General features: G+C 47.0%; 14 protein-coding genes across 14 annotated transcripts; 5 read left to right on the top strand and 9 right to left on the bottom strand.

Moving 5' to 3' along the window:
- Positions 1–57: 57 nt before the first annotated feature.
- On the top strand, positions 58–3,671 carry LOC136184632 (uncharacterized). The gene is made up of 5 exons (XM_065971546.1): positions 58–365; positions 425–542; positions 603–2,063; positions 2,121–3,187; positions 3,236–3,671. Exons 3-5 carry the CDS (start codon positions 1,033–1,035, stop codon positions 3,490–3,492), a joined length of 2,355 nt encoding a protein of 784 aa, XP_065827618.1. The 5' UTR covers positions 58–365; positions 425–542; positions 603–1,032; the 3' UTR covers positions 3,493–3,671.
- Positions 1,265–4,658, bottom strand: LOC136184633 (kelch domain-containing protein 9-like). Its single transcript, XM_065971547.1, has 5 exons — positions 3,564–4,658; positions 2,649–3,488; positions 2,373–2,600; positions 2,134–2,319; positions 1,265–2,069 (listed from the first exon to the last, which is right to left on the bottom strand). The coding sequence occupies exon 1, from the start codon at positions 4,630–4,632 to the stop codon at positions 3,622–3,624; it is 1,011 nt and encodes a 336-aa protein (XP_065827619.1). The 5' UTR covers positions 4,633–4,658; the 3' UTR covers positions 1,265–2,069; positions 2,134–2,319; positions 2,373–2,600; positions 2,649–3,488; positions 3,564–3,621.
- A 158-nt stretch (positions 4,659–4,816) lies between these two features.
- LOC136184510 (ribonuclease P protein subunit p40-like) lies at positions 4,817–6,233 on the bottom strand. Its single transcript, XM_065971419.1, has 8 exons — positions 6,147–6,233; positions 5,945–6,086; positions 5,830–5,898; positions 5,696–5,782; positions 5,522–5,647; positions 5,264–5,471; positions 5,068–5,211; positions 4,817–5,009 (listed from the first exon to the last, which is right to left on the bottom strand). The coding sequence occupies exons 1-8, from the start codon at positions 6,231–6,233 to the stop codon at positions 4,817–4,819; spliced, it is 1,056 nt and encodes a 351-aa protein (XP_065827491.1).
- LOC136184392 (SUMO-activating enzyme subunit 2-like) lies at positions 6,232–9,097 on the bottom strand. Its single transcript, XM_065971283.1, is given in 17 exon segments — positions 6,232–6,471; positions 6,524–6,636; positions 6,686–6,791; positions 6,844–6,994; positions 7,043–7,141; positions 7,193–7,305; positions 7,371–7,464; positions 7,530–7,581; positions 7,628–7,715; positions 7,764–7,860; positions 7,915–8,018; positions 8,077–8,144; positions 8,199–8,320; positions 8,382–8,482; positions 8,531–8,595; positions 8,651–8,862; positions 8,916–9,097. Coding segments are annotated over 17 exon segments (1,857 nt in total). The 5' UTR covers positions 9,063–9,097; the 3' UTR covers positions 6,232–6,346.
- Positions 9,098–9,141: 44 nt separating this feature from the next.
- Positions 9,142–10,546, bottom strand: LOC136184509 (centromere protein N-like). The gene is made up of 9 exons (XM_065971418.1): positions 10,394–10,546; positions 10,293–10,338; positions 10,184–10,243; positions 10,046–10,131; positions 9,843–9,995; positions 9,689–9,790; positions 9,567–9,639; positions 9,401–9,501; positions 9,142–9,348 (listed from the first exon to the last, which is right to left on the bottom strand). Exons 1-9 carry the CDS (start codon positions 10,544–10,546, stop codon positions 9,142–9,144), a joined length of 981 nt encoding a protein of 326 aa, XP_065827490.1.
- Positions 10,547–10,574: 28 nt separating this feature from the next.
- LOC136184393 (ATM interactor-like) lies at positions 10,575–11,689 on the bottom strand. Its single transcript, XM_065971284.1, has 2 exons — positions 11,404–11,689; positions 10,575–11,352 (listed from the first exon to the last, which is right to left on the bottom strand). Exons 1-2 carry the CDS (start codon positions 11,671–11,673, stop codon positions 10,633–10,635), a joined length of 990 nt encoding a protein of 329 aa, XP_065827356.1. The 5' UTR covers positions 11,674–11,689; the 3' UTR covers positions 10,575–10,632.
- Positions 11,690–13,202: 1,513 nt separating this feature from the next.
- Positions 13,203–14,733, top strand: LOC136185138 (mitochondrial inner membrane protein OXA1L-like). The gene is made up of 4 exons (XM_065972206.1): positions 13,203–14,117; positions 14,176–14,280; positions 14,336–14,492; positions 14,556–14,733. Exons 1-4 carry the CDS (start codon positions 13,368–13,370, stop codon positions 14,708–14,710), a joined length of 1,167 nt encoding a protein of 388 aa, XP_065828278.1. The 5' UTR covers positions 13,203–13,367; the 3' UTR covers positions 14,711–14,733.
- On the bottom strand, positions 14,635–16,537 carry LOC136185137 (tetratricopeptide repeat protein 5-like). Its single transcript, XM_065972205.1, has 10 exons — positions 16,513–16,537; positions 16,334–16,466; positions 16,058–16,287; positions 15,845–15,989; positions 15,705–15,796; positions 15,600–15,653; positions 15,398–15,544; positions 15,126–15,346; positions 14,924–15,068; positions 14,635–14,863 (listed from the first exon to the last, which is right to left on the bottom strand). The coding sequence occupies exons 1-10, from the start codon at positions 16,534–16,536 to the stop codon at positions 14,741–14,743; spliced, it is 1,314 nt and encodes a 437-aa protein (XP_065828277.1). The 5' UTR covers position 16,537; the 3' UTR covers positions 14,635–14,740.
- A 16-nt stretch (positions 16,538–16,553) lies between these two features.
- On the bottom strand, positions 16,554–18,569 carry LOC136185132 (aspartate aminotransferase, mitochondrial-like). Its single transcript, XM_065972200.1, has 12 exons — positions 18,444–18,569; positions 18,227–18,386; positions 18,031–18,150; positions 17,828–17,961; positions 17,692–17,779; positions 17,566–17,634; positions 17,478–17,513; positions 17,269–17,419; positions 17,055–17,220; positions 16,922–16,998; positions 16,798–16,871; positions 16,554–16,748 (listed from the first exon to the last, which is right to left on the bottom strand). Exons 1-12 carry the CDS (start codon positions 18,518–18,520, stop codon positions 16,626–16,628), a joined length of 1,275 nt encoding a protein of 424 aa, XP_065828272.1. The 5' UTR covers positions 18,521–18,569; the 3' UTR covers positions 16,554–16,625.
- A 30-nt stretch (positions 18,570–18,599) lies between these two features.
- On the top strand, positions 18,600–19,482 carry LOC136185136 (transcription and mRNA export factor ENY2-like). Its single transcript, XM_065972203.1, has 5 exons — positions 18,600–18,668; positions 18,721–18,804; positions 18,853–18,923; positions 18,974–19,048; positions 19,113–19,482. The coding sequence occupies exons 1-5, from the start codon at positions 18,661–18,663 to the stop codon at positions 19,184–19,186; spliced, it is 312 nt and encodes a 103-aa protein (XP_065828275.1). The 5' UTR covers positions 18,600–18,660; the 3' UTR covers positions 19,187–19,482.
- LOC136185128 (protein FAN-like) lies at positions 19,206–23,895 on the bottom strand. The gene is made up of 36 exons (XM_065972195.1): positions 23,841–23,895; positions 23,699–23,788; positions 23,570–23,648; positions 23,460–23,515; positions 23,364–23,406; positions 23,188–23,307; positions 23,090–23,134; positions 22,988–23,040; positions 22,902–22,942; positions 22,761–22,849; positions 22,635–22,706; positions 22,480–22,579; positions 22,334–22,427; positions 22,190–22,272; positions 22,051–22,130; positions 21,905–21,995; positions 21,790–21,853; positions 21,677–21,728; positions 21,577–21,627; positions 21,449–21,518; positions 21,259–21,390; positions 21,160–21,202; positions 20,953–21,101; positions 20,822–20,900; positions 20,713–20,771; positions 20,594–20,661; positions 20,473–20,540; positions 20,364–20,425; positions 20,193–20,311; positions 20,115–20,138; positions 20,005–20,062; positions 19,903–19,956; positions 19,814–19,855; positions 19,649–19,751; positions 19,484–19,593; positions 19,206–19,414 (listed from the first exon to the last, which is right to left on the bottom strand). Exons 1-36 carry the CDS (start codon positions 23,870–23,872, stop codon positions 19,323–19,325), a joined length of 2,667 nt encoding a protein of 888 aa, XP_065828267.1. The 5' UTR covers positions 23,873–23,895; the 3' UTR covers positions 19,206–19,322.
- A 29-nt stretch (positions 23,896–23,924) lies between these two features.
- Positions 23,925–26,003, top strand: LOC136185130 (N-acetylglucosamine-1-phosphodiester alpha-N-acetylglucosaminidase-like). Its single transcript, XM_065972198.1, has 7 exons — positions 23,925–24,706; positions 24,840–24,968; positions 25,018–25,277; positions 25,330–25,498; positions 25,551–25,614; positions 25,663–25,748; positions 25,797–26,003. The coding sequence occupies exons 1-7, from the start codon at positions 23,937–23,939 to the stop codon at positions 25,939–25,941; spliced, it is 1,623 nt and encodes a 540-aa protein (XP_065828270.1). The 5' UTR covers positions 23,925–23,936; the 3' UTR covers positions 25,942–26,003.
- Positions 26,004–26,040: 37 nt separating this feature from the next.
- Positions 26,041–26,700, top strand: LOC136185135 (ciliary microtubule inner protein 1-like). The gene is made up of 3 exons (XM_065972202.1): positions 26,041–26,144; positions 26,198–26,279; positions 26,331–26,700. The coding sequence occupies exons 1-3, from the start codon at positions 26,092–26,094 to the stop codon at positions 26,586–26,588; spliced, it is 393 nt and encodes a 130-aa protein (XP_065828274.1). The 5' UTR covers positions 26,041–26,091; the 3' UTR covers positions 26,589–26,700.
- Positions 26,606–27,457, bottom strand: LOC136185134 (large ribosomal subunit protein uL13m-like). Its single transcript, XM_065972201.1, has 6 exons — positions 27,409–27,457; positions 27,236–27,359; positions 27,090–27,183; positions 26,972–27,032; positions 26,835–26,921; positions 26,606–26,788 (listed from the first exon to the last, which is right to left on the bottom strand). Exons 1-6 carry the CDS (start codon positions 27,427–27,429, stop codon positions 26,627–26,629), a joined length of 549 nt encoding a protein of 182 aa, XP_065828273.1. The 5' UTR covers positions 27,430–27,457; the 3' UTR covers positions 26,606–26,626.
- Between the last annotated feature and the right edge of the window lies 1 nt (position 27,458).

The raw sequence follows: 27,458 nt of genomic DNA, 5'->3' as shown, positions 1-27,458 counted from the left end.
CAACTGACTGACACACCTACCTAAAATACGCTACTAAATCACCACACCTAAAAACGCCTGCCTACGAGTATAAGTACGTCGTCAGCAGGGGTCACGGGCCACAAACTATCTGTCCCTTCGGAGGTTCCAGAATGCAATTTGTCTTCTTCCTTTTACTCGTGGCCCAATCAACCGTTCTGCTCGTCAAATCCGACGTGGACAAGTGCGACGAACTAAAAGTTTGCACAAAGTGTACGTGCGGACGGCAGAGTTGCCTGACGGCAACGCCGTCCGATTCCGCCGACTGCACTGCGACAGTCTCGGGACACTTCACGACGACATGCTGCCCTTTTGAGTGCCAAAACGGAGGCACACGAATTCCCCTCGTACGTCCAAACCGCCAAGCCGTAGAGTGCCTTTAGCCTAATTGCATATATATATTTAGAAAGGAAAACGTGCTGTTGCCCGTTTGTCTTATATACCCCATCCTCCAACGTGCGGCGAAATACCACCGCCTCGATGCCAATGCCCACCGGGATATTCAGGACAGTGTTGTCAAATAAGTACACCTTTCCTCGTATTCAATTAATTAATTGTCAGAAGAAAATGATTCTGTCTAATAGGTGCTTGCGCTTTGAAGGAATGCGGAGAAACGCAGGTGTGCAGTGTGTATGAGCCCACCGGTGAAGCTTTCTGCAAAGATTCGTGTGAAAAAGTCACCTGCCCCTATGGGCAAGTGTGCGTGCTCGTGCCGGTGCAGTGCGTTCGTAGTCCATGTCCCCCAGTTGCTCAGTGCCAGCCACCAGTGGTGAACAAGTACGGGTGAAGTCGGGTCGTCTGGCAAAATACGATTTCGAACCGCTCAAAGCCTGCATGCTATTGTTCCGTTTTGTCGTTTGACGTTTCTCCGTTGTCTGTGCCTTTCGTCGTTCTACAGTGTAGTCTGAGCAATCCAGCATCAGAATCGTGTATTTTGACGTCAGCCTCTCCAAAAAACAAGCTAGCTACCCCCTCGCGCGTTAGCGCCGCATCTTTGGCAAAAGCGCATTCGAAATGGTTTGGGCCTACTACATGTTCGAAGTATTTGACTGGAACTACGATGACAACGACGACACGAGCACCGAATACGGCAGCTACGCCGACGACGACGACGAAGACGACGACGACGAGTACGACGACTTGATGTGGAGCCGCGATCGCCAACGACATCGCGCGCGCATCGATCGTCGCCGAAAGGCAGTCGAAATTCGGACGACGCGAGAGAATCGGCGTAAATTGGCGACGGTTTTCGAACTGGGAAAAGACGCGAATAGTCGCTTGAGCCGTCTGCCGCACGAAATCGTCGCCCTTCTGCTCGCCTATTGCGGTTTTCCGGCGAACGATTTGCGTCTCGTTTCCAAAGGATTCGATCGCGTGGGAATGACGGTGCGCGTCGCGCTTCCCGTTCAATCGGCGGCGGCAAATTTGCCGCCGATGCCACTTCAGCGTCGGCATTTTCTTCGTGGTCACGTGACCGGTTACGACAGTCATTCCGACGAGCACGTAATACGATTGGTCAATGGAGAGCGCGTTAAATTTCAGGTCGAGGGAATCGGTCGCAATGGAGCCCACATCGAATTTATCGACGACGATGACGGCGTGTCGGAGGACAATGGCTTTCCCTTGCAACCGTCGGACGTGACTCTCGAGTGGATTCAACGTCAATTATTTCCTAATGCCGTTGAACTGTCTTCGGTTGAAGAACTCGTTTTCGCGTCGTCGCAAGGCAAAACGTGTCGCGCGTGTTCTGCCTGCATCGAGGAGGTCAATCCTAGTCAATCGGTTCGAGTGTTTATTAAAATGGGTTTGACGTCGGAGTGTGCCGCCGACGTGGAGAATCGCGAATCCGTCGAATCGGTGTGGGCGAGCGGGTGCCACGAGAGGGAAATCTTCTTCTATTCGACCCTGTTGCCCAATTCTCCTCAATCGATCGCCCCTCGTTGCTACTATGCGCGCTGCGACGCCGATCAGCATCAATCGATTCTCGTTCTTGATGATCTAAGTCCTACTTGGAAACCTGGAGACGCTGACTTGGGACTCACGCAGTAAGGCTGAAAAAACAACGTAGCATATTTTGATTCTAATAGTTCATCCAACGTTAGAGAGGAGTCTTACCAGGCGCTCGGTTCTGTTGCTCTACTCCACGCTTCCTGGTGGAATTCGCCGTCGCTCGCCGACTATTTCGTCGATTCGACGCCGTGTTCAATGAAGCACGTCGCCAGGTGGCCACTTCACATTTTCACCGATCTTCTCAGAGCGCCGTCAACGATCGAAGCTCTGTCCAGGCTCGTGCCACTGTCACTGTCAATCGATAATCTCATCTCTAACCTTCGCTTCATCTATTTCCGACTCGCCTCGCGTCCTCTCACGCTGATCCACGGCGATCTTCATCCAAACCACGTCTATTTTCCTCTCCACGACGACGACAACGATAACGATTGCGTTTCTACGGCGACAATCGTCGACTGGCAACAGGTTCATCCAGGCGTCGCCGTGCGCGACGTCGCCACTCTTCTCGCCTCGACTTCCGTCGTCGATTCGGCCGACGCCCCGTCGTCTTCATATCGTCATCTCATTCATTTCTATTGGACCCAATTAAATCGTTGTGTCGCTCGAACGGACTACCACACCGAAGCCGCCTTCTACGACGACTTTCGTCTCGCCATTCTACTTCACATGCTCGAGCTCGCCGTCGCTGTAGACGTCGTCAGATCGCGTCGCGTCGACATCGACGTTCTTCGCTTGCGTCTTTCTCGCGCTGGCGCCGTTGCTATGGCCGTCGATTCCTTCAGCATGTTTCTCAGTCTCGTCACTGCGGAGCTTGGTCCCAATCGATATGTTTTGTCGCCGCCGTCTTGCAATCACCGCGTTGCAACGGTGCGCTGTCGCGTAGCGACGGGCGATCGTGCCGGCGCGTTTTTCTTTGGTTGTCCCTATTTCGACGTTGGAAACGAGTGCAATTTCTTTGAGTGGACGACGTCGACGAGTCGATCGCAGTCGAGCGGGGCGCCGGTGTGCGCCGCTCACGACGCAATCGGAACGATTCGTTACTCGCTGAAGAGAGAACGAATTGGTCGGCCCTACTATTGCTGCTCCGTAATCGATGATCCGTGCAACATGTTCAAGTGGGCCGAAGACGGAACGGGAAGTAGTGTCGTCACCGTGGCAGGTAGAAAAAAAAAGAGCGTCCGGTTAGTCGACTGAGTTTTCTCTCTAGGTACGAGGAAAGAGGGTCGCGTTTGTCGTAATTGGACTCAGTTGGGGCGGTGCTGGTACGGTCAGCGCTGCCACTTCAGCGATTCCCACACGGCGGCGAATCGCGGCGTCGCGTCGGGTTCTTCGAAGAGGGATCACAGTGGCAGCACGGACGGCGACGCTCGGACGCCGCCGCAGCAGCCGCGATGTCGGTACTGGGCGAATGGGAGAAGCTGTCCATATGGACCAGGATGCTACTTCGCCTACTCACACGTCTAATAGAGAGAGAGAGAGAAAGAGAGAACCTATGTTTGATGTCATAAACTTAATGATTAGCTTAAGATAATTACTTATGAGAAGCAAGTAAAAGATGTTTTTGTCAGCGTCGTCGTCATTGTCTTCTTCTTCTTATGTGTTGGATTGTGGTGTTCCGTTGATTTTATCTCGTTTGCAATCGAGTTGGAGGAGATCACTACAAGATTTACCACTTCCGTCATATCCACCAAATATATAAAATGCTCCCTTGCGTACAAAACCTACGTGACCGGCTCTTCTCACTGCCTCATTGACGTTGACAGTATACCACGTTATCCCACTGTCACTAAAATCAATATAAATCAAATCAGACGTCGCACCTTTGACTCGACCGTCAAACGTCTCGCCACCGTGCACAAAAATTCCTTCAGGCGACGACCCGGGAACGGCAACGTGATACTTACGACATCCCGGATCCTTACGCAATTTCCCAAAAAATTCAAAAAATCTCGAAACGTCGACTACATCGTACTCGGCGGCGACAAAAACTCGAGTCCAATACTCGATCGGATTATCGGCTCGACCGCCGTACAGAACAACGCGATCTCGACCGACCGGCGTCGCCGTGTGACCCGATCGCGACGCCGTGCTCGACGTCGAATGATCGTCGTAGAAAAATTTACGTCGTCTCTCCGACACGACGAAGGCGCCGCCCGATCGTCGTTGCGTGCGCAGACCGCCTTCGCGACCCGTCACGAGAATCGCGTCGTCGGCGGCGAGACGAGTCGACGTGTGCGAGCTGAGTCCGGCGCCGGGGGGAAAGTCTTCGAGTCGTTTCGTTTCGTGCCACGATTTTTCTACCGTGTCGTATGTGTGTACGTTCGACGTGCGACGTTTTCCGTTCCATCCGCCTATCAGGAGCACGTGAGTTTTCTTGTATGGGACGGCCGTGTGGTGGCTGAGAAAGGGCGAGCGTGACGACGTCAGGTCTGTCCACTCGTCGAGAGCGAATTTGTACGAGTGGAGGCTGTTGGACGGGCGTGCGCTGCTCAGCGAAGAAGGAAGACCTCCGTGAACGTAAAGCGTGTCGTCTATCAGACAGGCCGCTTGATGGCATCGAGCGGGACCAGCTGAAGATACGGCATGCCAAACGAGGACGGGCATTCTTAGAAAGAAAGGGGCTTTTTAGACCATAGATACAGTTTAGATGAACTGACGGTCACGTGGACAAACGCTATAGATAAATATTTTCTTTTTATAGAGTGTGGTCTGTCCGGTCTGTCTACTCGTCTGTGCATTTGCTGAGACCATAGTCAGAGACATGATAACAAGCGTAAAGCTTGATGAATTAAAACGTCATATCATGAGTACCTAATGTTGTTAGCAACCAATAGGTATCGTCCGGGAAGACAACGAAGGTGTAATTGTTGTCTCCGTGCAAGTGATAGCCGTGTTCCCTTAAATTCCATCCAACAGGAGAGTCTGCAAATCCCCATACAGTGACCGTTGCCCAGGGCAAAGACTCCCTCTTTACAACGTTTCTAAGGTTGCAAAACGTCTTAGAATTCAAAAGGAATGCTCGATTGTTACGGCACCTACCGGACGGCATCAAGAATACGCTGAATTCGACTAGGTACAATAAGTCCTGTCCATCGCACTGAGCAGGCAACGTCGACAACTTGAGACGGTTCCGGACAGCAAAACGTGGAAACAAAGCTGTCTCGTTCATTTAGAGTTGACTGACTTTAAGGAAAACTGTAACGTTTATTCAAAATTTAAACTTTGCAACTCTTACCTGCCAATTCGACATGCCACTGTGCCGAGCCAATCAAGGAATTCTCTAGCTGTACAGTACTCTCCAGATGGACACAAAAGACCAGGAGATGATTGGCTGATTTTTGGCAAGCAAAGATTTGTAAACGTGTGCATGCTTTTCAATGGTCTTTTTTCTTGATGAGAAATGTCAGTCAGTGCTGGAACGATTTCGGTACCTACATCGCTTCCTAAAACAGTAAAAGTTAGACGTGTACATCACGTGTAAAAGACACCACACCTTTCTGTTGCCACGATAACAGAAATTTTGCTTTCAAATTAAGTTTTTCTGACAAACACCAATTCACTCTCTTATAGTACTTTGTACCCGAGCGAAAAGATGAATCAAGTAAATCAATTTGGATAACTACACTCAACCAATATATTAGCGACGAAACGAAAGGAATGAACAAACCAAATCGTCCTTTCTGGTATAGCGACTTTTTCCCCACTAGCCCTAGCTCGTGATATAAATCGCTTCTTACAGATAGAATCAATTTGCCTGCACGAAAGACGTTTAGATGACAGTCTACCCTGAATGCACGATACCTGTTGGAACTAAGCAGAAGACGTTGCCTGTATCTATATGAGAATTCTGTGATATTCCGTGCAGCTGGCCTAAGACAGGATCACACATAAGAGAAGTTTTCCACTCGATGCTGACCTCGCTTTATCGTGCTTTCCACGAACGATTCGTTCGAGAAAAAAGATAGGGGTGCGTTCGCTTCGTAATACACATCGTTGTCTGGAGCTTCGACGGTAATTTCGGTTGGAAGTGTAGCCAATTTGGGCAAGAAGACTTCGCACTAGCGAAACAGGACGTTTAGCGATATCCTCTGAGTCGACTTGACTTGCGATTTTCGTACGCTGCGATTGAAGTAGTGTTTTCTAATGCACGAATCCTTGCTATCTGACCGAAAGGATCGGCTCTGAAACACTAATTTAGCCGCCATCTTAAAGTTAGCGCACACTTGTGTCAACAAATGTGTGGTGGAAACACGTCATTAGCATACTATTGCAAAACTTCCTAGTTCGCTGGTTAATAAACTCAATAATTGCTCTGTTTTTAGAGTATTTCTTCATCATTTGACTGCAACTTTGACCTCTTAGCTTCGCTGTCATGAAGACCATCCTTCTTCGCCTTCCGTTTCTGTCCCACACGACGTTCTGTGCCCTCAATCAGACAAACATCTGTTAATCATCGAAAAAATTAGATAACGTTGCACCCCGTCAGAAACCGCACCATCTTCATTTGGTAAATCTCTTCCTGGTTTTTCCATCTTGAGTTCAGGTTCCGGTTTGGGAGCAGCTGGATCACCCTCCACCTCAAAGTCGACATCGTCAGCAAGACACTCACTTCAGTAAAATTAGGAATAGATATAAAAATTGGCGGGATTCCCTGCACCTGTGATAGACGGTGACTACCAATTGGTAATTCTGCAAAAAGTCGTCTGCCTGAAGTCGCGTTCCTGACGCAATTCCAAAGCAGCTCAAGGTCTTTGAATTATTACCTAAGCTATAATATCACCAAATCTTCGAAGCATCACATTAACTTTTGAATACCTTCTGTCTCGCCTGGCTCGCTTGAGATTAAGATTGTCCCCTTACCGTCGCTAATTTCGACGTCAGGAGCTCTCATGCCAAATCGTCCTTTCAGCAGTTTTGTCTCCAACGCACTAACGGTGAACGTCAATACGTTAAGCTTCACAGTCACCTAAGAACATTCTAAAATGCAATGCAATCCCGTTGGAGAAATATTCACCTCAGGCTTGGAAGCACAAACGTAACACTTTGGATTCGGCTTCTCGAGTCTACAAACGGAAAGGAGTCGAGTTCCGACAGGCTGATGATTCAAAAACGTCTATAGCAGGAAAAATGAAAAAGGTGCTAACCACTTATGCTATTGACTAACCGTTTGACATTCATCAAGTTTGTCATCAAGTACTTTGAGCGCGTTCATGACTATGAGTCCCGCAATGACGGCGTTGGTGGTGGCAATAGCCGGAATAATGTTCCCAGCCATCGCTAAGGAAAAATTAAATAAGCTCAAACTTCTCCCTAGGGACTCTCGTGTCTCGTCAAGTCCTTACATTTGACGTCAAAACGACTCTTTCGTGAAATGCTGAATATTTGAGCACGAACGTTTGCCGCCGCCGTAACAAAATCTAACGCCGTATCATCATCCTGAGACGGATTTTAATTATTTAACTATGCTCGTTTCCCCCCAGAACCGTTGCCCTCCTTCTCACCTTGTCCCAGACTAAGTCACCATCCTTGCATGCTACCTTTAATTTTTCTAAACTGCATAGAGAGTAGAAACGCAATACATCTTAAGAGCTTATCTTACCAAGAACTAAAGGTATCACAGCACTGCTGAATTGTCCAGATTTTTTGGTCCTCAAGCACATCGCTAGACCCTCCACTCTCAAGCGTATCTGCAAACACGCGATTCACAAGACAAAGTGGAAAATTTCATTCCTTGCCTTCAGGTACCATTGACCATGACAACGGTACAGGAGCCTTTCTCTTCTCCCACAATTTTTCCATAGACAGCAAATACTTGATGTCGTCGCAAAATAACTGGCCACGTAATATTATCTATAGATGACGAACAGAAAGGAGGATGGGAGAGACCTTATTGAATATCTTGACGGCATCATAGTGAGTCAATTCAGCCCAGGAGCGAGTTGAAACTCTATCGATAGTAGACTTTGCAAGGGCAGCAGCCCCAGCGTCACCTTTACACACGTAGATTTGCTTCAAAGTCAAAGAGAAAGTAGAGCTACTAAACGTTACCAGCAGCTTCAGGTGTTTCCGTATCTGGGGAGACATCCATATCAGGATCAGGTTCACCAAAAAGTTGACTAGAATATTTAATTAAAGCATCCATGCAATGATTATCCCCCCTTAGTTTTTACTTGAATAGGTGCTTTGCCCACACAATACAGTGTATTGGCTCTGATGGCGTATTCCTAATTGTGCATCCCGGAAACGTTTTCTGATGAGGTTTAGGCTGGCATTCATAACATTCTGTCTTTCCCTTACAAGACACGAGTCATTGGACATCGAAAAAAAAACGTCTTAGCACTATGGCATCCTACTTTCTTAATGACAGTCACTTGGCCTAGATAGCCGGCAGTTCCACTCTCAATGAGAGGCACGTCAGCGGCTAGACACAGACGATTGACATGATTGCGAGCGGCTAGAGAAAGAATGACACACTGCGCAGAATTAGCAAATCCTGTACAACCTCGATTGTCTAGAGCGTTCATCACGAGATTAAACGATTTGAAAAAGTCCACGTTGTAAGTAGGACTGTGAGGACGGGAGAGAGATGCGCGAGGAAGAATTTATCAATCGTGTGTCCAACTTGAAAATGCTGTCGTGGCGAGCCTTGATTTCTACGTCGGGATTGAATCGGAGACAGCTTTCCTTTGCAACCTGCACCCACAGACTATTTATTCAATATAGGACGCGTAGGCGTGGCACGTCGCTTTCCTCCGCTTTCGATTTTCCGACGTGCCGCTTCTGGAACAAGAATTGGCGATTCAAATTGCTCACGTCGATTGTGTCGAGATCGATCTGCACGGTGAGACGTACGAGCGCGCGATTAGCGTGCTTTCGTGCGCGCAAACCACGTCGATGCTGCGAAATCCGCTCATGACGAGATTTTTTAGAAGTTCGCATCCGATTCCGCCCGCTCCAACGACGAGAACGTTCGATTTCGACGCCGACGAGTGAAGTCGATCGCCCAGAGTCCGCGCAAGACCGCTGCCCGCCATGATGCCGTGCGCGAACGCGAAGACTTGTTTATTTATACGGGACAACACCAATAAATTCATTCGTTAAAGATTTCAATAATTAAGCATTTTTCTTATCTAACGAAAACTTATTTCGACCCATTGATGGAAGCTTGGCAAGATAAGACGGCAAGGGCGCTACCATAGTCTTGTCTTTGACCATTTCCCTCATACTTTCCAACACTGTGCCCCCTGAAAAGGAGGCATGGATCTGAATCATTGCTGATGCTTCAGTGGGTGATACACTATTTCGTATAGGAATCATAGCCTACATCCAAGATGCAAATCAAATTGGAAAGTAGAAGTTTGATAAGCTTTGCCTTGTAGTGCACTTGCTCAAGTCTTGGCATTTGATGCTCGCCAAATGTTTCCTTGACGTATTCGTCTATGCTAGATTTGGCTTTTTGACGTTCTTCAATTTCTAAATAGTGAATTTTTATATTATCAATAATTCAATATATATGTATGCAAGAGTTAACTATTAACCTCGCCGAACTTTGAAATCCTTCACCAACGGATTAGAATCGACTTGGTTGTAGCGAAAAGCAGAGAAGCCACCCTATAAATACCAATGCAAAGAAGTGGATGAAAAGAAAGATTTGTCTCACTTGACTCTTGCTGTTTAGAACAAGTTCAGCAATACTCTGAGAATCACGTGCACATATCTCCAGAGGTTTCAACTTTTCCGCATTGAGCGTTAGAAGAAAGGACTACACAAGGTCATTCATTATGAAGAGTAGGCCAATAACTATCCGTCTTCACCTCCAGTACAATATCTTTATACGAAGCTGTGATTGGGCTTGATAAAACCAACGTTGAGTTGGGATAAAAGACCAAGAAGAAAGGCGTTAGAGGAGTCTCGTTGATTTGCACACGAAACCAAATTGCATCCTTGTACATGAGACTAACAATCATCTGCAAAAAAGAAATCTTCAGAATAAAAACTAACGGCACTATTCGTATACCGATTCATAAAATTGGTCTAGAATATCTCCGAAACGATCTTCCAATTTTTCCGGAACAACATTCTCACTCCTGTCATCGACTTCATCTTAGAGGAAAGGACAGTGTGTGATTTCAAAGCCTAGATCGACAAATCTCACTTTTCCAGTACTCAATAGCGTACGCCTTCCACAATCGTCTTCCTTCAGTCAGCTGATAATCTAAAAACGATCTATTACCGACGAAAAGAGCTCGAAACGAAGCACGAACGAATGATTTCGGCTTCCGCAAGTTCGTATTCCTCGATATTATACTTCTAGAAGTAAAGAAATAGGCGCGCAGCTCAACTGAAGACCCGCTTTCGTTCTAACCAAGCACAAAGTCGCGATTCTCTTTACAATCGACGCTTTCGATCCCGATAAATCAACGTCGCCTAGTCGTCGACCAAAGTTCCAACGCTCTAGTAGCGTTGGGAAGTCCTTTCGACGAAATTTCGTGAGAGTCCGCTTCACTACGTCCGCCATTTTCAAAAGCGCAAAACCCCGGAATAGATATAACACGTGATCGAGGTCAACATAACACAACTCCTGTAATATTCTGGTTTATCATTTTACGCTGTCTGTGTACCTCTTGTGCATCCATTTTTCAAATTGTTCCAACCGCTAAGATCCTCATAAATCTCACACCAATCCGGTTGACTCAACGTAATATCTGTTTGTGAAGCGACAGAAAGTAGGCCATCCGAATCAAGTAGACTGTCAAACCAGTCGGTAGTAAATACCGTCTGCGTCGATTCATCTTCAAGAGAATTTGAACTAGCCCCAACTGCAGAGTCAGTTATAGTCTGGGTCGAAGCAGAAGAAACAGCAGAGTCCAATCCAGTAAGAGAAGCAGCAGCAGAGTCAACAGACTGAGTCCCTGTAGAAATTGCTGGCACTGCTGTCGAAACAGAACCCACAGGAGTAGGATTCCCCAAAACGTACAAACCATTCGTTGTCTGGCAAGAAGAGTCAATAGAGGGAATGACATTGACACTTTGATTTAGAATCAAAATAGGCGGCACTTCCACTTTGGGAAAAATGCGTCGAAGCCTCTTTGGACTCGAATTTTCCGTCGTTTCTCGAGCGCGTCGTTTTGCCGTCGACGGAACGTGCTTGTGACGTCGAGCGTGGACGTTAAGTGACGTCATACTTCGAAACTGTTCGCCACACGAGCACAAAAAAGTTTGACCGCATTCTGTTTCGTGACGTCGACAGGCGTCCGCCAGTGCGAACAGTTTCCTGCACTTTCGACACGCAAACTTTTTCTCTCCGTGCATTGTGTGAAAATGCTATAATTAGACGCGCTCGCGTAAAAATAAGATCTACTCTCGTTTTTCGACCTGTTTCAGGTTGCCGAGCTTCTTGAAGGGTTGATCGCCGTTTATGCTTCGTTTGCACGTTTCAATTGGACAGTAGAACGCTTTTTCACTCGTCTTCTTCGCGTCCTTAGGCGCGTTGAATACGGAGTTGGCGTCGACGCCGTGCTTTTTCGCCATGTGCATTTTGAGCGACGACGAATTGGGCAGAACACGACTGCAGTTTTCGTACGTGCAAACAGAACCCAATTCGATCGCCAAATCGTCTACATTCGGCACGACCTTCGTCACCATCTCTACGGAGTTGATATCGTTTTACCGACGTCACTTTTACGTCACTTGCTCGTGTACGCGTGTATCTATGACGACTCGACCCACATTATATAAGCAACACCGTCGAAGCGTACATTTTTGCTCCGATGCGCCAATCTACCGACGAGAACGACTTTCGCATAAAAAGTCTACTCCCCTACAGTGAATCTAACGAAGCGGCGCCTCTGATAGGAGTCGTTCGCGACGACCCGGACGACGTTCGACACGGATGGAAGCGCGTCAAGCCGTGTCCTTGCTTCGAGATTTCCAGGACGCGTCGGAAAGAGAAGTGCAAGGAGACGACTCGACGAATGGTCAGCAGGGACACGCGATGGAATCAGATCAGTGTCACACTAGCAGAAAAGCGAAAAGCGTTCGAAAACTTTGGACGCGAAGTCCCTGTCGCGAAGCTGAAGCCGCTCCAGAAAGTGACGCCAGGACAGAGAAAGAAAGAGGACGACTATTTGGCAAAGAAAGCGAGAACAAAGCAGGAAGCTGCTTCGTATATTTCTCGCCGCCCGTGGGAGCCGCTCGCATCGTATCCGAGCCCAATATGCCTCACTTTTCCTACGGAAAAATCATTGCTGCAGACGACGTCGTGCCGAGCCTCGGATGACGAGGGACGAGGGAAAGGAAATAGACAGAGACTCAGCAGATATTACATGGTAGGTGATGATGTGTAGATAAACGTGCCGTGCTTTGGTGATTGTAAGCGATTTTTCTTTGTACATATGAATCTTTACTCTGCTAATTCTTTTCTGGATTTTTCCCACTTGTCTTTTCTTCGTCTCGCCTCATCTTGATTTTGCTTCCGCTTCGTCTTGTACTGGACACAAGACGGCGGTTCATGGAATTGGGTTACCTCACTCTCATTACCTCGTCAGAAAGACAGTTGCTAAGAGCATATTTCAATTCGTTGCATTTTCCAAAAAATTTCCCAATCCGATGCTAGTTTCGAGGTCTTCAATGAAGTATAGCTTTTAAAAAGCTCTCATATCACCTCTTTATGACACTGCTGCAGCAGCTGAATGATCTCCTGACATGGTTTGCCGTGAAGATGGGGAGCGAGAGAAGGATGCATCGAGCCGACGCACGCTAAGGCAAGAACTCCTTTCTATAGGCAGTGGCTATTGTTACGACAGTCGTAACTGGACCTCTGAGGCTATTGTTACGACAGTCTAGCGCACTATAGAGTAGAGAGCTTATAAAGCGTTTTTTTCATGTACCTAACCCAACCCTAACCCTAAACCTTACTGGTATCTGTGGCGGCCCCGCTCCGGGCTTAACCGCCCCAATGAGCATAGGTCGCAGAGGGGGGCTTCGCCCCCCTGGAACCACCATGCTACGGGCGGTTAAGCCACAGTCGCGGGTGATCGTATATCGCCGGTTAGGTACAGAAAGAAAAAGAAAAAAAAGAAAAAAAAAAGAGAACGCTTCGTGATTCGAACCCCGACCCGTCACGTGCCCCGTGGTTTCTGCATTCGGTCCCCTCCCAGCGCCCCCCCCTGCCCGTTGAGCTATCGCGTCATCCCTGGAAACGCAGCGTTATCGCAGGACTTTATAATGCTAGACTGCAGCTATAGTGCGCTAGACTGGCGCTCAGAAACTGTCGTAACAATAGCCACTGCGCTTTCTATAAGTTTCACTTTCGAGTTTCGACTTATCCAGGGGACATCATGATTAGCAAACTATCAGCATTAGGAAAGGCATCCGCTCCAAAACTACTATCAAGACCCCTTTCGGGACTCGTGACCAGATTGCACCTGTGCAAACCTAGATTTTCAGCAGCAACGTCTAAAAACAAGTCTACCGCAGCGGCGGCGGCAGCAGCAGCGACGACAGCTACAAGCGACACTAGCGCAGTCGCCAAGTGGACCGAAGACGCAGCGCAGTACGCGAAAGACTTGGACACGTTGGGCGAGCTCGCCGCTCACGGCCTGGGTGGCTACACTCCCGTCGGGATACTACAGACGGCCGTCGACGCGCTGCACACCAGCGTCGGTCTGCCGTGGTGGGCGAGCATCGTGTGCGCAACGCTCGTCGCCCGGACGCTCCTTTTCCCGCTCATTATCAAATCGCAGAAGAACGCGGCGCGCCTGAATAACATACGACCGGAAATGGAGAAAATCACCAAGGCGATGAAGGAGTATCAGGCGGCAGGGAATACTGTTGCTGGTGCCATGGAGAGTCAGAAGCTGCAGGCGCTTTTTAAGCAGCACAACTGCAATCCTGTCAAAGCACTGCTCCTTCCTTTCGCCCAAATGCCGATATTTATATCATTCTTTCTTGGACTGCGTCGAATGGCCAATGCGCCTCTTGAGTCGATGCAAGCCGGTGGGCTGTTCTGGTTTACAGACCTGACAAGCGCCGATCCTTACTTTGTGCTGCCAATATTGGCTAGCGGTACAATGCTGCTCACAATGGAGGTGAAGAATATACTTTGGGATTCACTGTCACTCGATCACTGTGTTTTCTTTCTCGTAGCTTGGAGCTGAAGCTGGGGTAAATAACCAACAATATGAGCGAATGAAGGTTGTCTTTCGAATGATGTCCGTCATCTTTTTGCCCATCACTATAAAATTTCCCACTGTGAGCTTTTGAAATTTGGATCGTTTCTTTTTTTCGATTTCTTCTCGCGCTCTAGGCAATATTTATCTATTGGATAACGTCTAACTGCTTTTCCATGATGCAAACTCTGTTGCTGCGCGTGCCGGCTGCTCGCAAAGCATTCGGCATACCTAAAATGATCAAGCACGCACCGGATCCGGATCAGCAGGGGTTTCTTGAGAGCATGAAGACAAGTAAAAGCGTATATGGCCTAGTTAGGAGAACGCCTAATCCTAATCTTTTTTCTTGGTGCTCAGGTTACAAGAATGCCCAACAGGCGGCGCTGATGAGGCAGCGCGAGGAGATGAAGAAACGACAGCTGCAGGACGCTGCACGCGCACCTATACCTAAACTGTACAAGTACAAGCCTAAAACACCAAAGGCAGAAAAAACAGATCACTCTAAAAGATGAATAGATCTTTACCTTCCATTCTACCAGTAGTCACTCGCTCTTGCATTCTATGTTCAAAGCTGATAGTGCTAGTTTTTCTCTGCCAATTTTTCTCCGATTGACGGCAAGGGTAAGCGGGTTATCAACGCGAATGCTTGAAAATGAGAGAAGGGTCTGTGTAGTGCAGAAGAGAAATTCTTTTAGGCTAGTAATGTGTACAAATGGAACTGGCACCTTGTCAGGCAATGTCACTTCTTTCGTCTCGTATTTTGGCTCTGGAATTGCGACTGCGTCTCCGATGCAGAAACCTACGCCAGCTGCGACGTTGTAGAGGGTCACCGACGTGCAACTTCCTTCCCTTGTCATCAGAACAATGCTCCTGGTGACCCAAAAGAAAGTTGAAAAGATTCCACTTAGCACATAAAGCCTTTCTTACAGCGAAGGGACCCCGTCTGACATGATCTGGCCAACGATTCTTCCTAAAATCACCCGCTCTTCGTTCACGCCGGACTTCAAGTCTTCCAGTTGAACTGCACTCAGACAGACGTTCTTTCCACTGATAGTGCTCTTGTATTGTTGGTCAGATGTATACGGTCCCAAGTCCTTATTGCAGAGGGATGACTGCATTGAAGCAAGTCTCTTCGCCTTTAACTTGCTCTACGTTTGGGCAATTAGATATCGACTGATAGGGTTCACGAAGCGACTTGCTTTTGTTTTCATAATCTCGTCGATTCTTTTCAGGTAGCTCAATAACTTCTCCGTTGCGGCGCCAGGCTCCGTCCAGCTGGGATCAAGACTGTGCGCTTTAGCGAATCCCTCAAAAGCAGCATTATATTGCTCTTCGTGCTTGAGCACCTACACCAAGAAAAAGGCATGTAATGCAAGAGGACTCTAATCAGGCGGAACACACCACAGCTCTGTTAAAGTGCAGGTCAGCATTATTGGCTACCACCGGATCTTTCTCCTAAAAAACAATTCTTTTTAATTAATCAATCAAGGAAGGGCGAAGACGTACAGCACGAGCATAAGCAGCCATGCACTGCTTCAGCATGGAATCTGGCTGTCCACCAGCAAAGAACAAAGACAAATAAGCGTTACCCAAAACGTCTAGATGGAGATATCCTGTAGTAAAAACATAGTCATTTTCTAACTTACACCACGACATTCCATCGGTGACATCAAGAGCAATTGCCTCCTTTGCTCTCTCGACACTCAAGAGAATATTCTTGCTCCTCTCCTCTCCTTCACTCAACTGCCTCAATACCATAGACAAATTTCGAAGAGCAACTTTGTCCTTTTCCTGTAAAAAAAGATCAATCAAATCATATAAATACTTTTAATCTAATTAAACTTTTCCAAATTGCTCACGTGGCTGAGAACTCCATTGAAACAGTGTCGCGCCGATGCGACGTTGCCGGCCTTCCAAAAACACTCGCCAAGCGAATTCCACGCCGACGCGAGCGTCGGATCGAGCTTGACGGCGCGCGAGAGCCACTCTTCCGCCTTGGGATCGTGCGACGGCGTGACGTTGAGCGAATGGCCGCGTAAATACGCGAGTCTCGCTTTTGTTTTGGCGTCGTTCGTCGATTCGTCGTCGTCTACGTTCGATTCGTCGATTTTTTTCCGGCTGTTCGATTAGCTTACGGGGTGAATCGTCGAGAAACGCAATCGTTTCGTCGAGTTTCGCTTTTATGTCGGCGTCTCGTCGCGACGACTCTTCGATGGCGTGATCGACGAAGTAGAGATCGCGAAAGCGATAGAGATCTTTTACGCGTTCCTTTTGAGAATAAATCGATTTGAATCGAACGAAGAGAGAACCTTACCTCCGCTTCAGTCAAAAAACTCATTTCGGCCTGCCCGGATGTCACAAGAGTACACTGTATTTTGCGGTATTTTGCACCCTTTGCACATGTACAATCATCAACAACAGACAAATTCACTTTGTGACGTTGTGAATTGCATTCGCCACATATTCGACGTTCTTTGACGAAACGCCAGCCATGGAGATTCTGCCATCTTTCGTCAGGTAGACAGAGAATTCATTCATAATACGAGCAACCTGTACGCATCTAATAGCCTAAAATAAGCAACGTTGTCGCATTCCCCACCTGATCAGGGTCTAGCCCAGTGAAGCAAAACATGCCAATTTGATCAGTGATGTGAGACCAATCTTTTGTTGATCCTGAGGGGTAACAGTAGAAGTGAAGTGGTCACAAAAATCCTCGGATTTACCTAAGGCTTCCAAATGTCCTTTCAGTTTTGTTCGCATAGAAATGATGCGATCAGCCATGCCTTTCAATTCAACAAGCCTTGCAATACAATACATAGCAAGAAGACTCGAAAAAAAAAAAAGAAATACACGTACCATTGGTCGTACAATTCCGGCGTATTCAATACTTCGGCGGCGAGTCTAGCTCCGTTTATGGGCGGATTCGAGTACATGGGACGAATAATGATCTTCAGCTGAGACTCAACCGCCTTTGCTTCATCGGGAGACCCACTCACAACAGTCAAATGACCAGCGCGTTCTCCTACAAGCGCAACGTAGGGACTCGGAAACATGCGCGTGAGCTCTTTACCGTAAAGTCCCATGTTCTTTGCAAACGACTGAGCCAGCAAAATTTGATGACCGTCGCGCAAAAAAAGACGCACAGCGTACGCGTCGCGATTCAAGTCCCCGCTAGCGAAGCCTTGATATGCCATGTCAAAAAAAGGAAACAAGTTGCGACTCTAGAAAGGAGATTCTCAAAAAAGATAAGATATAAGCGCTCTCCACATCTATCCCCACTTTTATGATATGCGACATTTCCTGCCAATGTTCGGGCTAGTAACAAATAAAAGATTGTTTTCGCTCAAAGGTGTAATGCTTTTCCAACCTTGGGGTCAACGCCGGTTGGATTGTGTGCACAAGCGTGCAAAAGCACGATCGACTGTTCAGGGATTGACTGTACGCAAGAGAAAATAAAAAAAAAGACATTTTAATCCTTCAAGGAAAAAAATACCTTGAGATCTTCAAGAGCCCCATTAGAGTCAAAGCCACACGTGGCCTTGTTGTAGTACCGATAAGCTTTTACCTCCAAGCCAGAGTCCCTAAAAAAACGGCTGCAATGCCCCAGTCCGCAAAAAGTGTCCTATTACTTGAAAATCGGCGTGTGATTTCCCCACGATGGCGTAGGCAAGTAAATGACTTTATTGTGAGGAAAAAATCGCTGGAGAAAAACGCCTCCAATTCGAAGAGCACCCGTTCCGGAGAGCGTCTGCACCGTCGAAGACTGCGCATAAAAACGTAATAAGAGAGTCTGCTTTTTGTCTGCAGATATTTACACATTTCTCTTACTTACCAGACTTTCATTGTGACAGTCTGCAAAAGCGAGTTTCGCCGCCCCTTTCCGGAAATCTTCCACGCCCGGAATGCCAGCATATTCCTTATTCATTTTTCGATCCAGTATTCGTTGCTCTGCCTGCATTAATTAATTAATTAATTAATTAATTTTTCATTTATTCTATATCTAGTGGTTGCGTTTATTTTTCCTGCACCTTGCGAATGACGGGAAGAACGTAGGGCTTGCCTTGATCGTCGCGGTACGTTCCGGCTCCCAAATCGACTTTATTCGGGTTCTCGTCGCGTTTGAACGCTTCCGTTATGCCGAGAATGGGATCGGGTGGACCGAGAGGAACGCCGGACCACCAGGACGAGCTGGAGAAGAAGAGATTCGCTTGGCGACGCGTTGTGAACGACAAATGAGCTGCCTACGTGGAACCGGTAGTCGAGAATGTCCGAGATACGTGAATTGGAGCTGAAAGACGCGTCCACGCACGCAAGAGAGCCATCGCACGACGAGTTCACGTGCAAAGGAAAACAAAGTAAGTATCCTTACGGGTAAACGTAAAGATTCAAAGCCGAAAAAAAGCAGCTAGCGCACTTGGTACAACAAGTCGCGACTCGCGAGAGAAAAGAAAGTGTTTCGCTAATGACGGAGTAAGGAACGTCGTTTTCGAGGCCGTTTGTTCGTCTCCTAGCTGCTATTTAGTCTTCGCAGCGAGAGACGACTTCGCGACGCTCAAATCAGAAGCCAAATCAATCAGAAGCTCGTCGAATCGGGCGAGAAAGAACGGTAGAACGTCGCGCTCCAGCAGCGCAATAGTCTAGCGTTCGAACATAGGCTGATGGAGATGCTAAGAATGAAGCTGATGGAGTGCGGTTGGAGAGATCAACTGAAAGCCTACTGCAAAGGCAGGAAGATTCTCTAGGCTAAAGCACTATAGCAACGATCTCGTGCACAGATATTGTGAGGCAGAAAGGCCTCGATCACGTCTCCGTCGACGATCTCGTTGCGGAAATCACCCCAAAAGGCCGCGGTATATGACGTCACGACGACGACGAACGTTAGGGCTGACTCTCTCTCTCTCTCGTCCTATATAGCTCTCGTGCCCGACGAAGTCAAGAGAGATCTTCTGCAGAAAATCAAAGAATTTCTGGCGACTACACAACTGTAAACGACTGGAAGCGTCGACATCGACTACTGTATAAATGAAATGAATGAAATACACCTCCCCATATGGCCTTTTACCCGTCCTCCACGAAAAAAAAAGAAAAGTCCCGACGAATTTACATTAGATTAGTTTTAGAGTTTTACTCGACTGCCCATAGAGTCAGACTTTTGTCCTCGCTGCCCGTCACTACGTAATTTCCGTCTGGCGAAACGGCTAGGCAAGTGATTGGGCCTAGAGCATGCATACGAACGTTACGAGAAACGAAAATAAAGACGTCTCCCCCTCTGTGTCCTCACGTACCTTGGTGGCCTCTTAGCGACGCGAGCGATTCCACGTTCACCATGTCCCACACGTGAAGATTTCCCGACTCGCCGCCGGCTAATACGACTTCGTTGTTCCACGCGAGGCAACTACGCGCCGAGCAAGGCTCGCTTCTGAAAGGATTTTTTGAAGGCCTTTGCTTACCGTAGTCCTTCCTTGAACTGCTTGGAATAGACTTCGGTCCCCGTTTTGACGTCGAGGACTTTCATGTATTGGTCGGCGCCGACTGAGAGGACGGTTTGTCCATCTAGTGTTGTAAGGGAGTGATAACCTATATGTATCACAATTGTTTGGGGGGTTTCTTAGAACCTGGGCTAAATCGAACTGCTTTGATCCCTCCGTCAGAGTGTACTACAAGTTGGTTAGAGAAATTGACTACAGTGTTTAATTGTCCTTACTGGAATGTTGACCGATTATCATCTGATCATTGATACTCCACAAAATTAGGGATCCTAAAGACCGCATTGCATTAGATATTAGATTTGGAATAAATATGAGACCGTCTGCCATTCCGGCTACAGCCTGCATTGAACCGGGGTCAAAGTCCAGACAATTAACCTAGGCGAACAAAACATGTACCAGTAAATAACTTGATTAGAAAATTTTTTACTCCAGTCTCGTGTTCCAACTCAGCCTGCAAATAAAACAATTCAAAAAAATGTCAGCAGACAAAGCAAAGCTAGCTGACTCTCTGAGAGGGAGGAGGGCCTTTCTTTCCACCGCTCTCGGGCGTGTAATCCCACACCTTCACGGAAGAGTCCCAAGACGACGTCAGCATCAGACCGTTCTTCCAGCAGACGCTCGTCACTAAGTACATAAGATTCAAATCCCCTACACGCGCTTTGGAATAAAAACAGACCAGCATCGTCGTGCCCAACAAGGGAATCCAACACTCGACCGTACTCAACGGAATAAATGTAGCTGAAATCAAACGTATAGCAAATACAAGACTACATATCAAGTCCTACATGTTGTTATCCCAGGATCCTATGAGTAGTGTCTTTGAATCGGGCATTACCACGCACGAAGACAGTGCCTTTGAAAACAGGCGTGATTTTTTTGAATTCGAGCGATCGTCTCCCGTCTTACCAAGCCCGAGAAACTGACGCTTCTGTTGAGCTGGAGATCTTTGGCGGAAGACATTTTCAAACAGGAATCTAGAAACGACGAAAGATGAGACTCCTATAGAATTGACTTGGAAAGCAGACCTTGTGAAACGGAAAAGATCCACTGACTGTCTTTAGAAAACCCGACATCAGTCAAAGCTCTGTATAACAGCGTGTGCATACTGAAAGCCGAGCGCTATAACATCTTTACTCTCTGTGAACTTTGAGGCTGCACGACTTCTTCAGATTTTTCAACTGGCACCAAGACTTTATATTCTCCAAGTCTTTCTCTACCACTGCACGATGACGAACGTTTTCCCCCCCTTATCTTTCAAAAACTACCTGGCAGCTCCGCAGACGTTTCCATCGCAGCCAAAGATTCATTCGTCGTTTTTCGTTGAGGATGCGGCTGGGTAAAGAGCTGTTTCGGAGTTTGGCCGAATTCGAGAATTTGAGCCTCCAAAGCAGCTTTCTCAGCGGGGTCTTTTATTCTAACAGGGAAAGAGGAGTCTCTAAGGATAGTTAAAAAAACATAGAACGTCGATTTACCTGTCGAGGTCAACGGCTCCTTCGTACGTCAAATGATAAAATACTAGAAACAAGACACTTTTACTCACTCTAAGCTACTTCGCAAAGTATCCAACAGACAATTGTTTGCTTTGATTGCTTCTCTTCCTCGCTGTTTGTAGCCGAATATCAAGTCTATCCAGTGGTGAATGCGCGCAGATACGAAAGGACATTCCAAAGCTTCTCGAAATTTCTTTGTCATGTCTTCGGGATCTAGCATCATCATCTGTGATTACAACACCGCGGTTCGAATGTGCACGATGCACTTCACCTTTGGCCCACGGAGGAAGCTGAACGTTATGAACTTTAGTTCGATCTTGCCTTATCCCCAAATCGAGATCCTGCAAGAGTAATAGAAGCTGACTTCAGAAAACCTCCTCCCTATTGTTGTTGGCTTGCCAATTTGTTCAGGAGAAAGTCGCCAGGTGAACAGAAGAACTCCGGTATAAGCTACGGAGAATTGATTATTGCCGAATTGAACCTTGCGCTTTTTACTCACTTCCTTTACATCTGCGTTTCCACCTAAGCAATTTTCCCATGTATCGGATATACTACAAGAAAAGAAGCAAAGGTCGTCATCACACTAAAAATACTTATCATCGGCTGCAGCACCTATTAAACATTCGATCAGCATGATCAAACTTGCCGCTGTGTAGACAAAGAACGTGCTCGGGTACTGAAGAAGAAGACGCGTGAAAATCATCGTACAGATTTCGAACAACACTACCTGTTCGAACAAGATAAAATAAGACGTAGCCGGGAGTCGAATAATGAGATCCGTATAGAAACTTTGGTTCAGTCATCTCTGCATATCGTTTCTAGAGAAGAAAGAGCGGTGACCAATAGATTAGCTTTTGCCGTCTGTGTAAACACTTGATATCGAGCTAGTCTTTCTTCAGTCAATGCGCCTATCGGTTTACTCAAGTCCCTAAACGTTGACTCCTTTTCAAGATCTGCAAGAAATCTTCAATAGGGAGGGAACAGTAGTAGTAGTACAGGGCTTTGACTGTACCCAGTTCTGGACTAGTGTAGTCAGCTATAATCCAAGGAAAGACCGGATACTGAGTCAGGTCATTAACACTACGATCGGCCATGCTATAATATAATATGAAAAAAATTAAACAACACGTCTATTGAAGCCGTGCCGAGTCTTAACCTGTTCAAATACATCAGGTAATCATAATTCGTTATCGTGCCATTTTGCCATCGAAGAGTCATGTTCTCCTGACCTGTGTCCTGAAGGTGCACATCTGAAAAAAATTGAAAAAATGAGACTCGCGTGGTGTGTGCCTCTCTACCGACCGGGAAGAAGGAGAAGCTGGTTGTAGAAGTACTCCCTGTCTGAAGGCAAGGCGAACACGAGCAGCAAGCTCTTTCCTTCCGCATAGAAGATTTCGATCCCCTGAGACAACGGACTACCAAGACACGTTTCATTGGCAGCAAATAAAGAGTCGAACCACTTGTCGCAACAGATAGCGACGCTTTACAACTCTCTCTATGCTGGCAAGACTAATTTTTAGTATAACGTCCTAAAAGAAGAACAATTTGCGAGAACTGTTTAATTAGAAGCATCGCCTAAGTACAGGTTGCTTATTGAATGGCTGAAAATACAAATTCGCCGTCGTTACAACAATTCGACCCGGATTGGCTACCAATGGCGTAACTCGCTCTCCTAAAAGGCCTCGTCCACGTCTCAACGCGAAACCTGTCATCGTGCTTCTAACCGGTCATTTCAACTGAGATTTTCTCATAAAGAGACTCCAACCTGGCAATAGCATGTGAACTATTTATAAAATGATTGCATACTTACCAGCTAGCATTGAAGGAGACCATCGCTTGTCTGGCCCGCACAATACTCGATATCTTAATGGATACATAAGAGAATTCTTTCTTTGTATTATACATTGATTACCATTGCCATTTGATCGACAACATTTAGAGTAGTGGCTTTGTGGACCTAGTTTAGACGACCAATCAGCTCTGGGGACACCGGCAAAGAATCGTCATCACCTGCTGAACGTGAGGAAGTACGTCTTGAAGGTTGACATAGGTCAGCGAGAAGAAGTAGTCGCGGTCGACTTTTTTGAAGACGTATGGCCCAATCACATTGTTCTCCTTCATCTCGATGACCTAGAAAGAAAAAAAGCCCATTGTCTCCCACACGTCGGCACCAGCACGCACCCTACCTGCAACGCCGAAACAGACATGACTCCGCCCTTAGCATCGACACTAAAGAATCAATAGAAGACAAATACCACTAAATTATTAGATATTCAAAAAACCGAAGCAGAAGTTTCTCGGTTGTCTTCTGAATGCTTCGTACATCGCGAAAATTCAGCTAGAATAGAATGATGTATTGGGGGTATCGCGGAGAAATTGAGAAGAGGCTCGCCTTTAGGATTGGACACGCCGATTCGTGTGGATCGAAAATGAGCGATTTGGAGCAGAGTTTCAATCTTCCTTTTTGCTTTCTGTAGAGTTTTCCGCTACAAACGACTAGTCTGTTTATTCTCCGGGCTACTTTTTGACGTCAGCCAGGCCGGCCGGATAGTAAATCGCGCTGTAGTCTTCAAAATAGATTTCGCCCGGTTCCAAAAGAAGAAGAGAGAACCTAATAGATCGCTACAAGTTTTAAAAAGTCTCGCGAAACGACGCGTTTCTACCTCTCCTGCTTCACCTCGGCGACGGAGTTCATCGCCTATCCGGGGTGTGAATAGAGCATCACGTGGCACAAATAATCACGTGTAAACACTGTATGTATGCTGCTGCTTGTCTTGGCTCTTTTGGCGATCGTAGCCGCCGAAGATGTGCTAACGCCGTACGGAGATAATCGTCACGGACCAAGCCACGGCTACAGGCGCGTTCGCGACATCCAGGCTCCCCCGTGGGGATCCCTCACGTACGAAGAGCATCGACCATCGAACGACGAATCAGATCCGCTCTCGCGTACCGAAATCATCATAGACGACGCCTCCCAACGGCCGGGATCGCCGCCAATAATGGGTCGCATGAGCACAATAAATCTCCCAGATCGAACTCTCTCCGTTCTCGAACCGGGCGGTCGCGAGGGCGGTTGCGGCGATTCGTCCTCGTGGCCTATACGAGCTACGGTCGAAGAGACGGCGCGTCGAGCGAACGGATGTCTCGTCGCGATGAACGCCGGCTTTTTTCGCGTGCGCTCGGGCCAATGTCTCGGCGGTCTCGTCTCGAACGGGCGAGTCGTTCGCACGTCGAACGACGCGCCGAACGCCGTTTTTGGCGTTCGTCGCGACGACGGCGCACTCGTCACCGGCTACGTGAACGATACGGAATTGAATCGATTTTCCCAATTGATATCCGGCGTCGTTTGGCTCGTGCGACGCGGCGCCAACTACGTCGACGAGAGCGTGAAGGCCGAGTCGGCCGACAACGAGGGCACGGGCACGATGAAACGATTTGTCGAGGTCGTTTCGGCTCGGACGGCGATTGGACACAATGCGAATGGGCAGGTCGTCTTTGTTCAGATTGATGGTCAGACGGATAAGAGAGGGTGAGCGCCGTACGGAGGGTGCCAGGTTGCATGATTGATTATATTTAAATCATTCAGTGATAATAGACATTTATAGAACAAGTACCAGGTGGCTGCTTAGTATTATTATTGATTACGTTATTATTTCTCTTAGGGTTGATCTCCATACCTTTGCTGACTTTCTTGTTCGACGTGGACTCGTGAATGCCATCAATCTTGATGGTGGAGGATCCGCTACGACTGTTCTTAATGGGACTCTTGTCAATTATCCGTCGGATCAATGGTTAGAGTTTTGCCCATTTTTTACAGCAATTTTTTATCTTTAGTTTCAGTTATCCTTCCTTGTATCGTTGCGCTCGCAAAGTGTCCACGGTTGTGTGTGCTCGCATGCCTCAGTGCAGTCCGCCTGACTGCAATGGACGAGGCACGTGCCACTTGGGTCGTTGTCACTGCACTGCGCCGTGGGGCGGAGACGCTTGCCTCAACGTTAGCTGCTCGGACAAATTCTGCAACGGAAGAGGAACATGTCGAACCGACGCTGAAGAATGTGAATGCTTCGTTGCTGGATACACGGGCAAATGGTGTTCCCAAAGTATTGCTCTTGTGCTGCGACATCAGATAAACATTGATTATTCTTTCCTTAGCTTGTTCGCGTGGGTTCTATGGGATAGGCTGCAATCAGTCATGTCCTTGTACTCATTACGATCACTGTAGCCCATACACTGGCAGCTGCAGTTGCATGGCTGGCTGGACTGGGCCTCACTGTGATGTACTTTGTCCGACAGGGTGGTACGGCAAGGAGTGTCTTGAAAGGCAAGAAAAATGAAACTTTGGATCTTAAGCTTGCTACTGTTTTGCATTTTAGGTGTCCAGAGTGCTCTTTTCATAGCACTTGTTTACCAACAACAGGAGAATGCAATTGCAGCGAGGTACGTACCTGGAACACATTGGAATAAGACTTGATGAGCTTCTCTTAGGGATGGAAAGGAGACGCTTGTGACGTGGTTGATGCAGCCTTGCCGACCAGTAAGCTGCCAGACAATACGGCGGAGAGTTCTAATAGGTAACATCTACCAATGTCTAAAGATATTTTTTTGACACTCGCTTTTAGAGCTTCTAATAAAACTACGATTGCTTTGGCATTATCTCTTGGTCTAAGTATGCTCATTAATTTCATTTTTGTAGTTCTAAAGTTCTACAGAGGAAAGCGAAATTATTCTGTGGACCTAGATAGAACAAATTTTGCTTTACGATAGCATATAGAGGGAAAGAAAGAAACTGTATTATTTTTGAGCATAATTGCGATGTATCAGACGCACGCTACGATGTGAGAGACATGCGCGGTTTTGTAGGCGGAGCGTGTCGCCAGCGCTAAGCAGCGCCATTTGTTTACTGCTTCTGCAACTATGAGCTACAGGCAAAAAGCCGGAGGAAATATTGCTCACATGGATCAAATATGGTGTGGGTCTTCTCCTTGGCTGTCGGGACATGACTACAGTTATGCTTATATAGGAAAGATCACATTGAGCGCGAGAAAATAGCTGGAAATTTATGGCCTAAAAATTGGGGATTCCTTTCGTGCGAATACAAAAAGGCAATATTTAATTAGACTCGTCTAATCTATAATCAATTGATCTGCCTTTAGATAAATTTTAAATACAGTCAGCTTCATTCTCCCAGGAAGGCGGCAGAAAAGATCAAGCACGATACCGAGACTCTCAAACTTCCTCCTCTGGCTCCCGCAAACGTGTCAAAAAGCCTTCCATTTCCTACCACAACGTCAAAGGAAATTGGCTGGCGGGCAGCCAATCGATCATATCACGTGGACATCTATGGACCATATGCAAGACCCAAAGGAGAGCTCGTCAAACTACTCAAGTGGCCACCAGAGGCTATTAATTAACTGAATGACTTGCTTCTGAACTTTTCTTTAGATTAGCTCTAAGTATAGGAATCCATTTCTAAATCTAGCTTTAGTAGATGGCTAGTGTCAAAAAGTTTTGGGTAGTTTTCTATTTCTTCCTTGGTGTAGTCTTCAAGTCTTTTTAGCGAAAGACAAGGCCCTTCGAGAGTTGCGGTGATATTCAACTGATAAGGATGAATCTAAAGGACACTCAGAAAGTGAAAAAAAACACCGCTGTGGACATACGTCAGTTGGAAACAGATGTAGCCTCCTCATTCTCTTCTTTCGCAGGTTGTTCTTAGGCAGCATGCCATAGACGGCTTTACGCAGCACCTAAGAAAATGGTAAATAAAAATTTTGAAGACTAAATTGTCTTTTGTCACCATAGTCTCATCTTTGTTGTGCAGCTTTTCGGCTACAATTTCTTTCAATCCACCAGGATAACTGTAAAGCAACATAGGTCATATAACACATACGTGCAAAATTTAGGTGTACAGATACCCTGTATGGTGTCTGTATAGCTTCTTCTCCCATTTTCGACCTGTGAAGACGACGTCTCCGGTATTGATGACGACCACATGATCACCGATGTCCGCTAGTAGACGTCAATCAAATCGTTCATCCTTTCGATGAAGTCCATCTCTTACTGGCAGGATGATAGATCGGTTTAATTTTGCCTTGGAGAACGCCGGATAGCATAGAAGCGAGGCGACCGACGACCTGACCCCGTCCGTCGATCAGATACCACATTCGAGTGAACGTTTGGAAGTTCTACAAACTTAGTTCAAGCAACGTAACGAAAAGACTCCGATAGCGTCACTTGGCTCAGCTTCGAAGCCATGAAATCCTTCAATTTTCGAGTTGTCGCAT

Source organism: Oscarella lobularis, chromosome 3 (genome assembly GCF_947507565.1).
Source record: "Oscarella lobularis chromosome 3, ooOscLobu1.1, whole genome shotgun sequence".
NCBI lineage: Eukaryota > Metazoa > Porifera > Homoscleromorpha > Homosclerophorida > Oscarellidae > Oscarella > Oscarella lobularis.
Note: the sequence above shows the minus strand (reverse complement) of the source record. Positions and strands in the feature narration are given on the sequence as shown.

What these genes read in the sequence shown, in the direction of transcription:
- LOC136185130 (XM_065972198.1), top strand. Translation starts at nt 23,937, where the DNA reads ATGCTGCTGCTTGTCTTGGCTCTTTTGGCGATCGTAGCCGCCGAAGAT. An exon ending in GGTCAGACGGATAAGAGAGG is followed by an intron (nt 24,707 to 24,839) that starts GTGAGCGCCGTA and finishes TATTTCTCTTAG; the next exon opens with GGTTGATCTCCATACCTTTG. An exon ending in GGCAAGGAGTGTCTTGAAAG is followed by an intron (nt 25,499 to 25,550) that starts GCAAGAAAAATG and finishes TTTGCATTTTAG; the next exon opens with GTGTCCAGAGTGCTCTTTTC.
- LOC136184393 (XM_065971284.1), bottom strand. Translation starts at nt 11,673, where the DNA reads ATGGTGACGAAGGTCGTGCCGAATGTAGACGATTTGGCGATCGAATTG. An exon ending in AGCTCGGCAACCTGAAACAG is followed by an intron (nt 11,353 to 11,403) that starts GTCGAAAAACGA and finishes GTCTAATTATAG; the next exon opens with CATTTTCACACAATGCACGG.
- LOC136185132 (XM_065972200.1), bottom strand. Translation starts at nt 18,520, where the DNA reads ATGGCTCTCTTGCGTGCGTGGACGCGTCTTTCAGCTCCAATTCACGTA. An exon ending in AAATGTCGCATATCATAAAA is followed by an intron (nt 17,420 to 17,477) that starts GTGGGGATAGAT and finishes TCTCCTTTCTAG; the next exon opens with AGTCGCAACTTGTTTCCTTT. An exon ending in CCGGAATTGTACGACCAATG is followed by an intron (nt 16,999 to 17,054) that starts GTACGTGTATTT and finishes TTGTATTGCAAG; the next exon opens with GCTTGTTGAATTGAAAGGCA.
- LOC136184632 (XM_065971546.1), top strand. Translation starts at nt 1,033, where the DNA reads ATGGTTTGGGCCTACTACATGTTCGAAGTATTTGACTGGAACTACGAT. An exon ending in GCTGACTTGGGACTCACGCA is followed by an intron (nt 2,064 to 2,120) that starts GTAAGGCTGAAA and finishes ATCCAACGTTAG; the next exon opens with AGAGGAGTCTTACCAGGCGC. An exon ending in TAGTGTCGTCACCGTGGCAG is followed by an intron (nt 3,188 to 3,235) that starts GTAGAAAAAAAA and finishes TTTTCTCTCTAG; the next exon opens with GTACGAGGAAAGAGGGTCGC.
- LOC136185134 (XM_065972201.1), bottom strand. Translation starts at nt 27,429, where the DNA reads ATGGCTTCGAAGCTGAGCCAA. An exon ending in ACAACAAAGATGAGACTATG is followed by an intron (nt 26,922 to 26,971) that starts GTGACAAAAGAC and finishes CCATTTTCTTAG; the next exon opens with GTGCTGCGTAAAGCCGTCTA. An exon ending in TACATCTGTTTCCAACTGAC is followed by an intron (nt 26,789 to 26,834) that starts GTATGTCCACAG and finishes AGTGTCCTTTAG; the next exon opens with ATTCATCCTTATCAGTTGAA.
- LOC136184633 (XM_065971547.1), bottom strand. Translation starts at nt 4,632, where the DNA reads ATGCCCGTCCTCGTTTGGCATGCCGTATCTTCAGCTGGTCCCGCTCGA.
- LOC136184509 (XM_065971418.1), bottom strand. Translation starts at nt 10,546, where the DNA reads ATGGCGGACGTAGTGAAGCGGACTCTCACGAAATTTCGTCGAAAGGAC. An exon ending in CGCTATTGAGTACTGGAAAA is followed by an intron (nt 10,132 to 10,183) that starts GTGAGATTTGTC and finishes CTTTCCTCTAAG; the next exon opens with ATGAAGTCGATGACAGGAGT. An exon ending in GGATTTCAAAGTTCGGCGAG is followed by an intron (nt 9,502 to 9,566) that starts GTTAATAGTTAA and finishes TTCACTATTTAG; the next exon opens with AAATTGAAGAACGTCAAAAA.
- LOC136185135 (XM_065972202.1), top strand. Translation starts at nt 26,092, where the DNA reads ATGAGCTACAGGCAAAAAGCCGGAGGAAATATTGCTCACATGGATCAA. An exon ending in GCTCACATGGATCAAATATG is followed by an intron (nt 26,145 to 26,197) that starts GTGTGGGTCTTC and finishes ATGCTTATATAG; the next exon opens with GAAAGATCACATTGAGCGCG. An exon ending in TTTCGTGCGAATACAAAAAG is followed by an intron (nt 26,280 to 26,330) that starts GCAATATTTAAT and finishes ATCTGCCTTTAG; the next exon opens with ATAAATTTTAAATACAGTCA.
- LOC136185137 (XM_065972205.1), bottom strand. Translation starts at nt 16,536, where the DNA reads ATGAGTTTTTTGACTGAAGCGGAG. An exon ending in TCAATGGAGTTCTCAGCCAC is followed by an intron (nt 15,990 to 16,057) that starts GTGAGCAATTTG and finishes CTTTTTTTACAG; the next exon opens with GAAAAGGACAAAGTTGCTCT. An exon ending in TGGCTGCTTATGCTCGTGCT is followed by an intron (nt 15,654 to 15,704) that starts GTACGTCTTCGC and finishes ATTGTTTTTTAG; the next exon opens with GAGAAAGATCCGGTGGTAGC.
- LOC136184510 (XM_065971419.1), bottom strand. Translation starts at nt 6,233, where the DNA reads ATGGCGGCTAAATTAGTGTTTCAGAGCCGATCCTTTCGGTCAGATAGC. An exon ending in AACACTACTTCAATCGCAGC is followed by an intron (nt 6,087 to 6,146) that starts GTACGAAAATCG and finishes CTGTTTCGCTAG; the next exon opens with TGCGAAGTCTTCTTGCCCAA. An exon ending in CGTATTCTTGATGCCGTCCG is followed by an intron (nt 5,010 to 5,067) that starts GTAGGTGCCGTA and finishes TTGCAACCTTAG; the next exon opens with AAACGTTGTAAAGAGGGAGT.
- LOC136185136 (XM_065972203.1), top strand. An exon ending in GAATCGGGCGAGAAAGAACG is followed by an intron (nt 18,805 to 18,852) that starts GTAGAACGTCGC and finishes GTTCGAACATAG; the next exon opens with GCTGATGGAGATGCTAAGAA. An exon ending in AATCACCCCAAAAGGCCGCG is followed by an intron (nt 19,049 to 19,112) that starts GTATATGACGTC and finishes CGTCCTATATAG; the next exon opens with CTCTCGTGCCCGACGAAGTC.
- LOC136185128 (XM_065972195.1), bottom strand. Translation starts at nt 23,872, where the DNA reads ATGAACTCCGTCGCCGAGGTGAAGCAGGAGAG. An exon ending in AGCCATTCAATAAGCAACCT is followed by an intron (nt 22,707 to 22,760) that starts GTACTTAGGCGA and finishes TTCTTCTTTTAG; the next exon opens with GACGTTATACTAAAAATTAG. An exon ending in ATTTTATCTTGTTCGAACAG is followed by an intron (nt 21,854 to 21,904) that starts GTAGTGTTGTTC and finishes CTTCTTCTTCAG; the next exon opens with TACCCGAGCACGTTCTTTGT.
- LOC136185138 (XM_065972206.1), top strand. Translation starts at nt 13,368, where the DNA reads ATGATTAGCAAACTATCAGCATTAGGAAAGGCATCCGCTCCAAAACTA. An exon ending in TCACTATAAAATTTCCCACT is followed by an intron (nt 14,281 to 14,335) that starts GTGAGCTTTTGA and finishes CTCGCGCTCTAG; the next exon opens with GCAATATTTATCTATTGGAT. An exon ending in TCTTGAGAGCATGAAGACAA is followed by an intron (nt 14,493 to 14,555) that starts GTAAAAGCGTAT and finishes CTTGGTGCTCAG; the next exon opens with GTTACAAGAATGCCCAACAG.